The 14,307-nt window shown below is 42.5% G+C and overlaps 1 protein-coding gene across 1 annotated transcript in view; it reads right to left on the bottom strand.

Annotated features, from left to right (window-relative positions):
• soga1 (suppressor of glucose, autophagy associated 1) overlaps nt 1–13,569 on the bottom strand; it is a 49,888-nt gene extending 36,319 nt beyond the window's left edge. Inside the window, exons 1-3 of the mRNA XM_052057327.1 lie at nt 12,305–13,569; nt 8,552–8,653; nt 7,993–8,115 (exon numbers count right to left, since the gene is read on the bottom strand). Coding sequence (XP_051913287.1) covers nt 7,993–8,115; nt 8,552–8,653; nt 12,305–13,216 — 1,137 coding nt within the window. The 5' untranslated portion in view covers nt 13,217–13,569. The remainder of the gene's footprint in view (nt 1–7,992; nt 8,116–8,551; nt 8,654–12,304) is intronic.
• Nucleotides 13,570–14,307: the final 738 nt, after the last annotated feature.

Genomic DNA, 14,307 nt, shown 5'->3' on the forward strand with positions numbered 1-14,307 from the left:
GGCGGCCCAGTGGACCATAGGTTAGCACGTCGACCTCACAGCGCAGAAGTTGCGGGTGGCTCCGGCCTTCCTGTCTGCTTGCATGTTCTCCCACGGCTTGTGTGGGTTTTCTCCGGGTACTCCGGTTTCATCCCACATTCCAAAAACATGCATGGCAGGCTGATTGAGCACTCTAAATTGTCCCTAGGTGTGTGTGTGAATGCGGATGGTTGTTCGTCTATGTGTGCCCTGCGATTGGCTGGCAACCGGTTCAGGGTGTCCCCCGCCTACTGAGATAGGCTCCAGCACACACCACGACCCTTGTGAGGATAAAGCGGATTGGAAAATGGATGGATTTCAAAGGCATAACAGCCAATCAAAGATGCCATGTTGTATCTTTTTTCTTATGGAAACCAATATATACAGCAGGGACGGGCATTTTTTTCCATTTTATTTTTTTCCCCAAAGCATAATCAGCCTCAATTATACACAGATTATTGCTATTCATGGGATGGCACTCACCCTTTTCCGCCCGGGGTCTACTGTATACATTTTGCGGGAAAGAAGCAGTCAGAGGGGTGTGAAGTACAGTGTGTCTTTGAACCTCACACTCAGCATGTCAAAGCACACAGGAATACTGCCCCCCACCCAAAAACAAAAAAGATGTAAACTGCTGCGTAATGATTAGCCAGTTGAGTTTACATTATGGATACAAGGCTCACCTCTCCTCGGGTTACTGCAGAATTGTGTAAGTGTGTGCGTGTGTGTGTGCAAGTGTGTGTATGTATGTGTGTGTGAGGACATTCATCTATAAACTCATGCAAGTGAGAGCAGACAGCTCCCCATAAGGCTGGGGTGGCATAAATCATTAAGGTCCTTGGCAATGGAGGGGACCTTTTAAGTTTAATGGAAGGCCAGGCCAAGGTAAATGTCCTCTTTGATGGAAGCATCACTGCTTCTGTGTGTGTGTGTGCGTGTGTGTGTGTGTGTGTGTGTGTGTGTGTGTGTGTGTGTGTGTGTGTGTGTGTGTGTGTGTGTGTGTGTGTGTGTTAAAGTACTAGACGTGTTTTATTTATTATTCAGATTTTCTCTGAATTTAATTTCTTGTGCTTCAATATTTATTTATGCACAATGCAGAGTATGCACATCGTAGCAGTCATACTATACTCTTTCTTTAGGCTGAAAATTTTGAGGGACATCAGGTCTCGGTAGGTTTGCGGTGCTCTCAAACTCGTCTCATTTCAATTTGATTGATTGAACAGTGCTCAGTGAGATGTTTAAAGCTTGGAGATTCTTTTCAAATCCTAATACAGTACTGCTTTCAACTTCACATTTATCCGGGACGTGCCTGGTGTGTTGCTTGGTCTTCATGAAGCTGTTTGCTCCCCAATATTCCTCTAGCAGACCTCTGAGACCATCACAGAGCAGGTGCATTTATAGTGAGACTAGATTATACAAAGGTTTATCATCATAAGTCATTCAGGTCAATTATGTGTCATTCTGAAATCATCAGAGAACTTCTGGCGTGAGTTAGCTTGAACTGAGAGTAAGGAGGTCGAATAATAGTGCACGCCTCACTTTTCAGTTTTCGCAAGCCATTGTATGCAATGCTGGTTTGTTTTTCTTCGTGTATGACTCAATAGAATTAACAACACATTAAGTGAAGTTATTATGTACTTTGTATTTATCACTATGACGCATTCATTAGCCATGTTCTATTTTCTCCCTTCACTTGGACAATTTTCTCTCTTTGTAAGCCATTGCGTGTCTGTGAATGCTGTTTTGTGCCTTTGCGTTCAAGAGAACGTGATGGAATTTTCATCCACTGAAGATTCACTATAGGATTTAATTTGCATTCATTAAGGAGGCTGGTGAGAGAGGAGCGTGTTGAATTTAGTAATTTTGTGTGCATGCGTGCGTGTGTGTGTGTGTGTGTGTGTGCGCGTGTGTGTGTGCGTGGTGAAGTCAAGTGGGAGGGGGAAAATAGAACTCACTTTGCCTGCCATTGTTAGTCTGTCTTCCACAAAACACAACCCAGAACACACACACACACACACGCGCGCGCTCGAATTGCAGCACAACTTGAAGGACCAGAATGAGAAGGAACAAGACTTTTGTTTGTTGAGCACATGCACAGCTCACAGACAAAAAGTATAGTGTCAACTAAAAGATTACTAACTGCCATTTGTTGACCGAGAAATCTGTTTGCCCTGCGGCATGCGTGCGTGTGTGTGTGCGTGTGTGCATGTGTGTGTGCACATGTGTGAGTGAGCATGCGCAAGTCTGAAATTAGGTTGGGGGTTTTTTGTTTGTTTTTGGGGGATGGCAATGGTTAAAAGATGTAAAATAACGTGGCTAGAAGCTTTAATGTGTTGCCAGGTGGATTGATCTGACAAAACAAACAAACAAAAAAACCCATAGCAAGAATAATTCTACCACAAAAACCTCAGAAGTTTTAAGTGTAGGCCTTGTCCTGAAAAGATGATGAAACATTTATGGTCTATGTGAAATAATGACAACATGGAGGATGGAAGTAGATATTTTTTTGTGTTTGAAGGGCTGAGGGTGTACATAGTTTCCCTTTCTGTTCGTGTACCTCAGTTTCCAGCATGAGCCTCATATTACACCACTGTTGTTTTTGTGCTACGAATACCATACAGCTGTTTGTAGCTCAAAACTCAACTAGCTCTTCACTCCAGTGGGGGTTTTATATGAAAATTAGGTGAATCACCATTACATTCTTTCAATATCTTGCATCTGCAGTGTACTGAACGACACAGAAATGCACATTTTGATACAAAAGAAAGCAATAACTAACAGGTCCTGTGCTGATAAAAACCACAAAATGAGGTGCATTTACTCTTTAACATTTACACCAACTATGACTACAAAATTACTTGTTTCTGTAAATATAGTTGCCGATAAAGTGACTTTGGATTTTTTTTTCCTGCACAATTAATTTAGGTGTTATGATGGCGACACTTTGACCTTGGAACTGATTATTTCCATCAGTAATTGCGCTCAGTGGGGGGGAAAACATTTAGAAACTGACCACATCCTGGGGTGGATAGTGTTCAATTATAGAGGTTACTGAAGGGAAGTTTGAGATTCATTTTACAAATGAGAAACGGAGAAAAACAAAAAAAACCCGAAAAATACATTATTTTTACAGAATTGCACCTGCGTTTATCATAACGCATCAAGGCAAGCACAAACCAAAAATGGTCCCGCATTTGCACAGTAAATTTCAATGCAGAACAATCCACTGTGGGGTTGGACGGGCGGGTTTCATGGGCAGCCCTGGTGTTTATGCTCAGTGGTGATGCTAGTTGACCTTTTGACATCCGGCCAACACAAAGTACTTTCGCCGCCCATTTCGAGGATGTTACATCATGACTAATCTGCAGCAAGTCTATGCATAAAACCATTATATGTGAAAGAGAGACTGCGATGCCGGCACGACAGCTGTTCCTCTGATGCATCATTGTTTGGATAGGATGACCAAATGTGATGAATACTCACAATCCTATGCGTGTTTTGCTCCATCCCAAATGGATATGCAGTGCCCGAAAAAGTAATAAATTACAATTTTGAGAGCTGCTAGTAGAGATAATTCAGTATCGACTTGAACCATATTTCCTCTTGTCATGGGGATGTGAGGTCTGACACTCATGGTGAAGCTTTACTTCCTGCACTGGTAATAAACTTAAAAACAAACCTAGGGAGCTGGGGCTGTTCCGATAGAACGGCCTTGAACCCTTTCGGGGACAGCGGTTACTACAGTAGACAGCCCATCATGTTATCAGGCTACAGGGTGCATGAAAGGGTTAATTTATGAATTACTCATCTACAGATGTGCAGTCCTTCCGCTGCGACGAAGGACCAGTACTTGTTAAGACTTTGAAGTGAGGACACGTGAAGGGTTTTAGGACATTGAGCTGACTCTCGGCTCCCTTCAGGGCAAAATAAGGCTTATTATTTTGAATGGATTATTAGGCGCGGTGAGGAGTATCATCGAATAACGGCGTGCTTTTTAGCCGTACAGAAGGTCCTTTGAGTGAGCTCATTTTACAGCAAATAAAGCAGCCACATAAATGAGGAGGAAGTGGATAGGGAACCGATGTAAATGAGTCACAAGAAGAAAACTGTGACTTCATTCATTCATTCATACAATGATGATTTCTGTCATCAATGGCCACAACATTATGTGGTCCAACATGAAGCCTTTTTGAGTGGTGGCCCAGTCGGGAATCAATGAGCCAAGCTATAATGGTCGTGTCAGAGCAAGTACTGCCCCCAATGTTGATTTTGTATTTGGAACTCTCTCATATGAATCGACTTTTGGAAAAACTCCTCTCTGAATAGTTTTGAGTGATAAAATTACTGCCAGAGAGGGAAGTAACTCACACATTTTCTAAGCAATATGTTCTGATTAAAATTGTATTTGTGGAAAATGAGTTCAGCAGTAAAACCTGTTTATGTAAATGAGTGAGTGGGAGCGGCCATTTTGCCACTTGCTGTCGACTGAAAATGACATCACAGTTGCTGGGGGCTCAGGTAAGAACCGATCATGGCTCAGCTTTTGAAAACAGGTATGATGACATTACAAAAAATCTGGATCAGTAATGTGGAACCTCGTTACTCAAGATTTGCACGTCAGCCAAAACGTGATTTTATCATAAAATTACAATAATTTCTTGTATGGATTTGACGTGGGTTTCTGCAGCAGCCTCGACACCAAAATAATTTAGCCTAATAAATCAATATTCTGCATATTCTGGCTGATGATTGAGGATTGCTAAACTAACATGCAAAAAAAAATTAATAGAGATGAAAGAGTTTAAATGTTTGTTTATTTTAAGACAATTCGATGAATTATAATTAATACTATAAAACAAATTACATATGCATATGTTTTCATTTAACCCTAAAAGATGGGTTGAAATGGATTTACTCAAATTTTGGCATTTTCTAACCCAATTTGTTCTATTTATTTAACCCCAAAAGTTGGGTCAAAACTGAATAACCCAATTTGTTGGCTCAAATTCACGCAAGTGCGGGTTTTTAATTTTTTTACACAGAAATTGGGTCAAATTTAACCAAAATTTTGTTATTTTTGACCCAAGTGTTTTCAGTGTGCACATCCAGATGTGTACCGCTGTCTGTGGGAATGGGAGCAGTGTGTGAGTGGGACAGGAAATTATGTCAGGCGTCCTGAAGGAGATTCTGTTTTGTTCTGGGAACACGCTTGCCAAGTCACATGGCGCCTGACACTGACACACACTATAAAACAAACGGACATGTGATGTCGCCTGACTACAACATATACAGTTCATTTTACGTCTATCATGAGAGCTTTCACACCCTACTAGGCTCAAGAAATAAGCAGTAAAATGGAGGAAGTGCGGCAATTTGTGCGAGTGTGTTTGTGTGTGTGTGTGTGTGTGTGTATGTGTGTGCGTGCGTGCGTGTGTGTGTGCGTGCGTGTGTGTGTGTGTGTGTGCATGCGTGTGCTATCAAATCAGTGCCTTCAAGCATAAGCAGGAGTTAAGCCAATTTGGTAAAGCAGATCAGCTCAGTTTTGTGGAGCTCAAGAAGTCAAGGTCAAGTTGTCACGACGAAGCAAAATGCTGGAGTGACAACAGTATTCTCTAAATATTTATTTTTAATTGAGCACATTCAACGAGAATTAGCTGGGACTTGTCTGAATAGTACACTACATTATGTCAAAATGGTACAGCGGACGGCCCGCGTGCTTGCAGTTTTGTACCTATCTTTAGTGCCGTTGGAAGACTAGAATGCCCTACAAAGAAAAAAATGACATCCGATTCAACCGGCCGAATGAGGAATGGGATAGGTTTGGTAAATATATGTTGCAATGATTCAGCAAGAATATACAACACACATGGGGGAGATTTATTTATTTATTTTTTGTCGGTACTGTGAGTGTGTTGCATCATACCATCGCCTACACTTTGCCAGGATTAATGTACTGCACACTTTGCGTAAACTGCTGGATTGCCTTTATCCCTCTTTGTTTTGTGACCCCCGTATACACATAAATAACTTTGTTGTTGCATTTATTGTTGTTGTTGTGTTTAATCATCAACAACTTTATTGAATTGAGTAAATGAAAATGCAATTCCTATTCTTGAGGGATATTCTGCCAATGGCTTTGCTGACAGTTTTGCAATAGTTACATTTGTGTTGCCAGTTGGCAAATGACAACATTACCTGAAGAGTGAGCACACACACGCACACACACACACGCACGCACAAGCCGGATGGTGTAATTTGACCCCGGCCAGTGTTTGCCCCTGGCAGCAAGGCGACAATCACTTATGTGTCGTTGAGGGACACACAGCAATGTCAGCTTCTATCTCCCACCGGTGTCGTTTTTCATGTGTATTTTCTACTGCAGCTGGCCGCTGCTACAACTAAAGCCGTACATTATTTATTTTATTTATTTATTTGTGTAATTTTTAAGAAAAAGTTCCCACGCAACAGTCCCCACCCACGTCTTTCCATTTTCTCAGACACATTTGCAGCGTGTTAAGTAGGACGCTACAAGACCTCCACTTAATGGCCAATGTACATCACAAGTTTTAATAACTGAATGCTTTAACACAAGGGTGCCCAAACTTTTTGACCGACGATCTACTTTTCAAGCCAACCAAGCTTCCGCGATCGTCCGTTACAGCACATGCACGCATACACACACGCGCGCATCTACACGCACATTCATACCGCAATGGTCTAATCGCAAGCTGCATTTGCAGACTGCTGACCGCTATCAACTTCCGGTCATGGATGTCACGTGCCACCGTAGGTTAAAGGTGAGCAGCTTTTTAATTTTATTTAATTTTTTAACACTTTTTTTGTGAACGTGAAACTGATAAGACGCTTAGGGTGCCGTGTAAACGATCACAAAAAATATCATATTAATAACACGCACACAGACAAACAAATCGTCCCGCCCCCCAAACTCTCCCCAACCCACTCCCACCCCAACAAGCCTTTGCTTTTTCTTTGACATTATTTTTAATCTACTTTTAACTCATTCAGTACCAGCCAATTCTAGAAAGTTTGAAAAGACGTTTAAAAACGTCTTTAGGAGTGAATGAGTTAAACCGTCCTGTTTAAAATTCAAGTCAGATCTTGTTTCGAATCAGGCCCATTAAAGTCTCATAATCCTTTCGCCATAGTCTTGTCCTCTTTTTACTTCCTCCCCTCCCTGCTCCATCGCTCGCTCTGAGTGGATAATTTGAATTTTCAACAGTCAGCAGTGGCCCCTTGTTTTTTTTTCCCCCTTCACACACAGGATGTATACTCATCCCTTCCACTTCCTTTTTCCAACCTTCTTTCTTTCAGGACAACCAGATGGTGAGACAGCAGCTGAGCCGCAGACCAAAAGAAGCCAATTGACGTGTGATATCACACAAACACACATTTGGCCTACACACACGCAAACTATCTATTAGTATACAACACTTCGTTTGTTCTCCATTACTTGGAAAAATGTTGGGGGGGAAACCTGATGATGTCCATCCACATTCAAGGGACGCGCTCACACACACACACACGAACACACACACACACACACATTTTTTTGCAAGTGCGTATGTTCGTGACAGTGTGCATGTGTTTGTCATTGAGGCCAGTTTATCAGAAGAGTGTGGTTCCTGAACATCAAACCAAGTCATTTTAAAGCAGGGGTGTCAAATTCATATTTGTCACGGACCACATTGTACTTACGGCTTCCCTTGGACACTATCTGGGGAAATGTTTTGTGATTGTATCAAAAACTGTGGTCGTTAGGATGGAGCTATCGCATTATTGCGATAAAAGGAATGTAATAGGAAGAAACACATATTTTCCCAAACTGAACTTAAACACATAAACAACCGTTTCATTCCTAGAGCTAATCACAAAGCGTGGTGCTCTTTCTGTAAACTGTCTGCCCTACATGACAAATCTTCAGCTTAAGCAGAGCGCTTGGAAGCAATCACTTACTTTGACGTCTTGCTCCAGTGTTCGAATCAGTTCGCCATCCACTTGCCCCGTTTGGGCCACACGGATGGAGCGCCGCTCCGACTTCCTCAGCCGGTATTGCAAAATGCGGCAGGTCTTGTTCGCCTGCCAATAAAAGATGCACTCCGAATCAAAACATTTTTGTAACAGGGTGATTTTCAATAAATTTGTAAATGCATTACGATGGGATTTGAAGCAGGGCTTCATTATGAGAAAAAAATGAATACAGTCAAATACTACTGTTGTTTTACAACTTTTGAACTTGAATGAAAAACATGCCTTTAAAAATCACAAAAAGTGCCATTGTCATCATGATATATTATGTTGTCCTTGAGAGCCCCCCCCTGAAAATCATGAACCCGAATTAGAAGTTCCACTGCATTCACAGCTTAAAAACATTCTCCAGCACTCTCTGATTCACCCCGTTTGTTTTCAAAGTAAGCTAACAAAGAAAATGAGGTTCAGTGAGAGGCTGAGCTCTCATTTAGTCATGCCTGCCTGCACTCACATAGAGAGACACATCAGGGAGGCGCATACACACCTGCTCCAGCTGTTGGCGCAGTTCCTGCAGCTGGTAGACGTCGTCCTCCATGTACATGTCTCTCATTTCCAGCATCTCAGATCTCAACTCTTCCATCTCATCCTGGAAACAACAGAATACATTTTGAATCAACCATCTATTTTCTATTGGTTCGCCTTTTCGGGATCACAACTGATCTGCAGCCACCGGCAGCTAATTTGGGGCAATCAACGTGCACATGTAGACAAAGGACCATTGCCATTCATAGTCACACCTATGGGCAATTTAGTCTGGGTTTACACCGCAATGCGATATCCCCTCTTGTCATAAAAACATGGTCATTGGTATATTAAGATATTTTGTGATGTTTTCTTTAATCAATGTATATCTTCTCAGTGAAAAACTGCTTTGAGATGATTGCATGACTTGGTGACTTGCTTGCCTAAGCAATTTCAGAGATGGACTCTGGAGCCTGCTTTGACGACTTCAGAGATAAACTATTTAGCCTGCCTTGACGACTTCATAGTCTGCTTTGTTTGAATTGTCAAAACTTGATTGAGATCAATGCCACTTGATTATAAAAGGAGGGGAGCGATGCTCCTCAGCAGAGTCCGCTATGGGTTTCCGTACAAACGCCTAGCTCGTATTGAAGCTCACTCTGCTGAGGGTGTTGGCTCTCCACCCTACTGGCACACGTTAAGAGTTCTTTAGCTTCATACAACTTGTTTGAACTGTGTTATCATTTCTGTGTGGGACCAATAAAGTGCCTATTGTTGGTAGCCAGAAGTGTCTTGTCGTTATTTCTGAGTGCCTATCTCCGACGATCCTTTATAAAACTTGATATTCATTCAAATTGAGTATCAGAAGTGTTTCAAAACAGTCATTTAATTTCTAGGACATGTCTTGAGTAACAAAAAAAAAAGTGCACAGAATAGTATGTTAAGACCTTGTTTTGATTCTTCAGTCCTTCCACTTTCCAGTAAGGAGGTAAAAAGATCAGTGAAAGTTTATTGGAGCCTCTGTGAATACTCTTACAGTGCCTGTCGGGAAATGTAATCTTTGCAGTGGCAATTAGGAGCGAGGCAAAGAAGATTCCTCCATCGGAAACTAGATACAAAATATAATGTGACAGAGGGAGGAAGAGGCGAGCACATTCTTGTACATAATAGGAATGATTTTTTTCATTTCGGTGGAGGAGCATAAATCATATCAGGTCATTTGGTTTAAAATTGTGTGCCCGGGCTCCAATAGAGATTTGGTCACTTGTGTTTGTGGGACGCCATTAAACTAGTAGAGTGAATTCTGGGGTGTGTATGTAGCCCAAAAAAGGATGATTGTCTGCAGGAGTAATAGTGCTGTCGTCATTTACTACAGTGGAATATGTGGGTCAGCAGCTACTGCTGAAATCCAACCAACCCAAACTATTGTGTGCGCGTGTGTGCACTGTTTCATAAGATATAAAGATAGAGCAGCTGTGGGCAGGGTGTGTCTTTCACTTTTAGAATAAAAACAATGAGGTTGAGCAATAAAGTAGCACATGCTAACAGACACTTTGGATTCAAGCTACTGTGCGTGTCAAGGCGACAACAGGAAACAATAGGCCGAAAAGACAGGAAAGGTGGGGGAAAAGGAAGGGTAAACAGTAACGGAAAGGGGAAAAGGTGAGGGGAAAACAGAGCATGAAACACATGTAGACGGTGAGGCGGAGGGAAAACACGACCGCAGAGAACGAAGATATGAGGTCACGGAACTGGGGAATCGCAAGTTAATGTGCGGAGAGAGAAATGCTCCACTGACCCGCTTTTCACAGCTAACTATGAACACCAACAGGGATGCGTTTTTTTTTTTTTTTTTTTTTTTTTACAGTCACGTGAGCAGCAAGCAAGTCAGGAGAAGAAAATGAACCAATCGGAAGACCAGATTGTGTAGTCTGCTTTTCAAAATTAGAGCTGAGCAACATTCGCTCTAAGTACTCTGCTGGTACACAGTACACACTGATGGGAGGGTAAAATTAATCATTTGTCTCATTAAGGCATCCCTGTCGAGTAGGATTCCCTTAATTTTGAGGATTGTGTGAATTTCATCTCCTTCCAAGTCTTTTTAGACACTTTTTAATACTTTTTCAAACCCGAAGGCAAAATGCTCTTTTCGTGTTGCTGTTCTAAGTTAATGTTGAATTACCTCGATCATGAAAGATTTAGCCATTATGTCTGCATGTTGAATATTTAATGGCACAGATGAATGAGACAGCATGAGCAATGGAGGAATATTCTATCCGAGTCCTCAGTTCATTTGCACCAAGCAGGTGTTCCTCACAGCTGCAACAACAGTTGCCAGGAGGCTTTTTTTGGGTGGTGGGACGGCTAATGTGATCACATGTAATCGCGCGTTTCTTCCAAGACCAAAGTGTTGTTGTTGTTGTTTTGTTTTGTTTTTTTTGGAGCCAATCCATTACTTATTTTGAAAGATTGTCAAAGAGATTCCACTACTAATACATTAAAGTTGTGGAACACTAAGAACATGTTTTAGACTCTAAAACATGTTCTTAACGGTCTTCAATTTAGACCGTTAAATCTGTTTTGCATTGTACAAGTTTAACAAGTGCACTCCATTTACCATTTAACAGACAGAATTTAATTGTTTACACTTGGGAACATTGCTCTAGTGAAGACAGCTGTTTTAAAATGTTTTTTGGGGTGCAGAATCCAAAACTGATCGCAGTTCTTCTCTATCAGGTTTTTTTTTCGATAGATCACAGTTTTCTTTAAAAATTATTAAATAAATGTGTAAGCATGTCGATAAAAGACAAGAATGGAATAGCAAATATTGAATATAATTAATAGCAGTTGAGATGCACTGAGGGGGAGAAAAGCATTACCTCGTGCAGTGTTTTATTTTATTCTACCAAAAATGTGTCTCAACGATACTCCATGTATTACTGATGTTGAATTTTTACCATTGTTGATGTCTGGTCATTTCAGACACCTGTTGAATGAGACTTCAATCTGGATGCATTAAAATGCATTCAAATCTGGATGCTCCAGCAGCATTTGCTCATGAGCTACCCGTCAAAACATCAATGTCCTGGTACTTGTAGTCACGAGCGTTGGTTTGCATCCAAACAGAAGACACATGCTTGAGTCAACTGTGCCGTAAAGCCCAAGGGCAAATTCGGGAATTTCCCCCTGAAAAGCCAAAGTAGCTTTGTGGTTCCCTTGTAACAGACAGGCCAATAATATTAAATGGCCAGTGTTAAAATATTAATGGCCTCTAATAAAGTATCTCAATCAGCATCATTGTGTGGATGGATCAGGGTCAATGAAAAGGGGAATTGCACTAATCAGGATGTCGTATGCAGTTCTTTAAGATCATTTTGCTAAAATAAACCTGGTCAGGCGGCCCGGTGGTCCAATAGTTAGTGTGTCAACCTCACAGTGCAGAGGTACCGGGTTCAATTCCAGCTCTGGCCTCCCTGTGTGAAGTGTGCAAGTTCTCCCCCGGGTCCGTGTGGGTATTCTCCGAGCACTCTAAATTGTCCCTCGGTGTGAGTGTGAGCGTGGATGGATTATTTGTCTCTGTGTGCCTTACGATTGGTTGGCAACCAGTTCAGGGTGTCCCACACCTAATGCCCAAAGACAGCTGGGATAGGCTCTAGCACCCACCGCGACCGTTGTGAGAATAAGCGGATCGGAAAATGGATGGATAAACCTGGTCAGCAACATTAAGAACCCCCCATATAAACAAATCATCAAACTAATTCAGAACGTGACTTACCTTGAGGTAATCATTCTCAGACCGCAGCTCCTCGATCTCCCTCACAAATTCCTCATGCATACCGTCCACAAACTCCTCAGTGAGGTCAGAGAAGGCCAGAGATGTGCTGGCTGGCATCCGGCTATCCACCGAGGTGACCGAGCGCTCCTCGCGCGCAGATGAGCTCTCCTCGCCGGCCTCAACACCAACGGACAGTCGGTCCTTATCGCGTATCTCCGTGGAGCTTTTAACACCGGCAATGTATTGATTAGTTCCATTCCCGAGCTGGTTGTCCCCGCCACCTCGGCTACTCCTTGACTCGGTGTCACTGCTGGGGGTGTCTGAGGAGAGTTTGTGCTCTTCGGAGGCGCAGTCAGACAATTCGGAGCTGCTGTCGGTGGGAGAAAGCTTTCCAGCGGCACAGCCGGAATCCTTGGACAGGTCGTCCGATCCTATGCTGGCGTCCGACACCCTCCGTGAACCGCTGCTACTTTTGGCCATCTTGGCGGCCGAGTTCTTGGACGACGCGTTGGCGGAGGAAGCGGACGACTTGCCCGCCGGTTTCACACCGTTTTTATCGGCTTTAACGTCTTTTCCACTGGGGCTTCGCCTGGAAATGCGATTCCCCAGGTGGATCGCTCCTGGCTTCACGCTCAGACTGGGGGCTCCCAAACCACCGCGGATCTTCGTGAGGGACCACCCGGGTACATCCTTGGGTCTGGCCGGTGACGGAGCGCGATTAATTTTCTTCTTCCCCCCTTGAGCTAACGGGAGAGCAGGCAGCTGCGCGTGCTGAGCCTGCCCACTGTCCGAACCTTCTCTCCCGCCTCCGCTTTCCATCTTCTGCCGGAGATGGAGTCTCCGTTCTTTAGGCGAAGCGAAGGAGAGGTGAGCCGGGCTGTTGTGGACATCAACCTCCTTTGACTTTGTCATTCATTCCGTTGGAACCGAACCCGGAAACCGAAAAGAAAGCTCTTGTTGTTGTAGGGTTGTTTTCTACCGTGGGAGGCAGAAGTCCAGAACTGAAATGAATCGACAACAGCGCGCACAGACAAAAGGAGTGCGATTTTCTCTCTGGCTACAATGAAAAGCTCACGCGGCAAACTGAAAAATACATGCGACGGGATACGTTTTTAAAAATGTGTCCTCTTCACTGTGTTTCGTAAAACAAAAAAAAAACCATCAAGGTTTTACATCTATCAAGATACATTTCCTCAAAACCGCGGCGCTTGTCGTCCAACGGCGTCTGCCTTCCAGCTACGAGTTTAGTGTGAAGAATCGGAGGCGGAGAAGTCGCCTTCTTTCCCCGCCCACATAACGGACATGCGGCAGGAGCGAAGACATGTTTCAACCATAATGGAGAAAAAAGGGAAAACAAAACACACTCAAACGTATTCCCTTTGTGGTCCTCAACATAACTGTACTTTTTTTTAGTATAAGAAAAACGAAATGATCACAATAATTTAACCGTCAAATACTTGCTCCTCAGTTAATCCTCTCCATTCAGCTCCAAATCAACAAATTATTATTTGGACCTTCTATTAGAGTTTAAAAAATGGAGCGTTTTATAAATAACACAAATGCATTTTCATATCCGGAATAATCTTTATAGAAATAGGCACATATTTTCAGTGATTAAAAAGAGCATAGTTTACATTAACTTACACGTATTATTTAAAAAAAAAGGTTGAATTCGTTAAACAGTCTCCCAAGGAAAAAAAATGTGTGTATTAGACATGCAAATACATTCGAGGGTAGCGGCGACTCATGAGACATTTCTGTAGCTCTCTTTCGCCACCTGGAGAATATTATGAGACTCTACAGAAAGATTGGAGCACTCGATAGACAGACAGACAGACAGACAGACAGACAGACAGACAGACAGACAGACAGACAGACAGACAGATAGACAGACAGATAGATAGATAGATAGATAGATAGATAGATAGATAGATAGATAGATAGATAGATAGATAGATAGATAGATAGATAGATAGATAGATAGATAGATAGATAGATAGATA

Source organism: Hippocampus zosterae, chromosome 2, assembly GCF_025434085.1.
Source record: "Hippocampus zosterae strain Florida chromosome 2, ASM2543408v3, whole genome shotgun sequence".
NCBI classification, from domain to species: domain Eukaryota; kingdom Metazoa; phylum Chordata; class Actinopteri; order Syngnathiformes; family Syngnathidae; genus Hippocampus; species Hippocampus zosterae.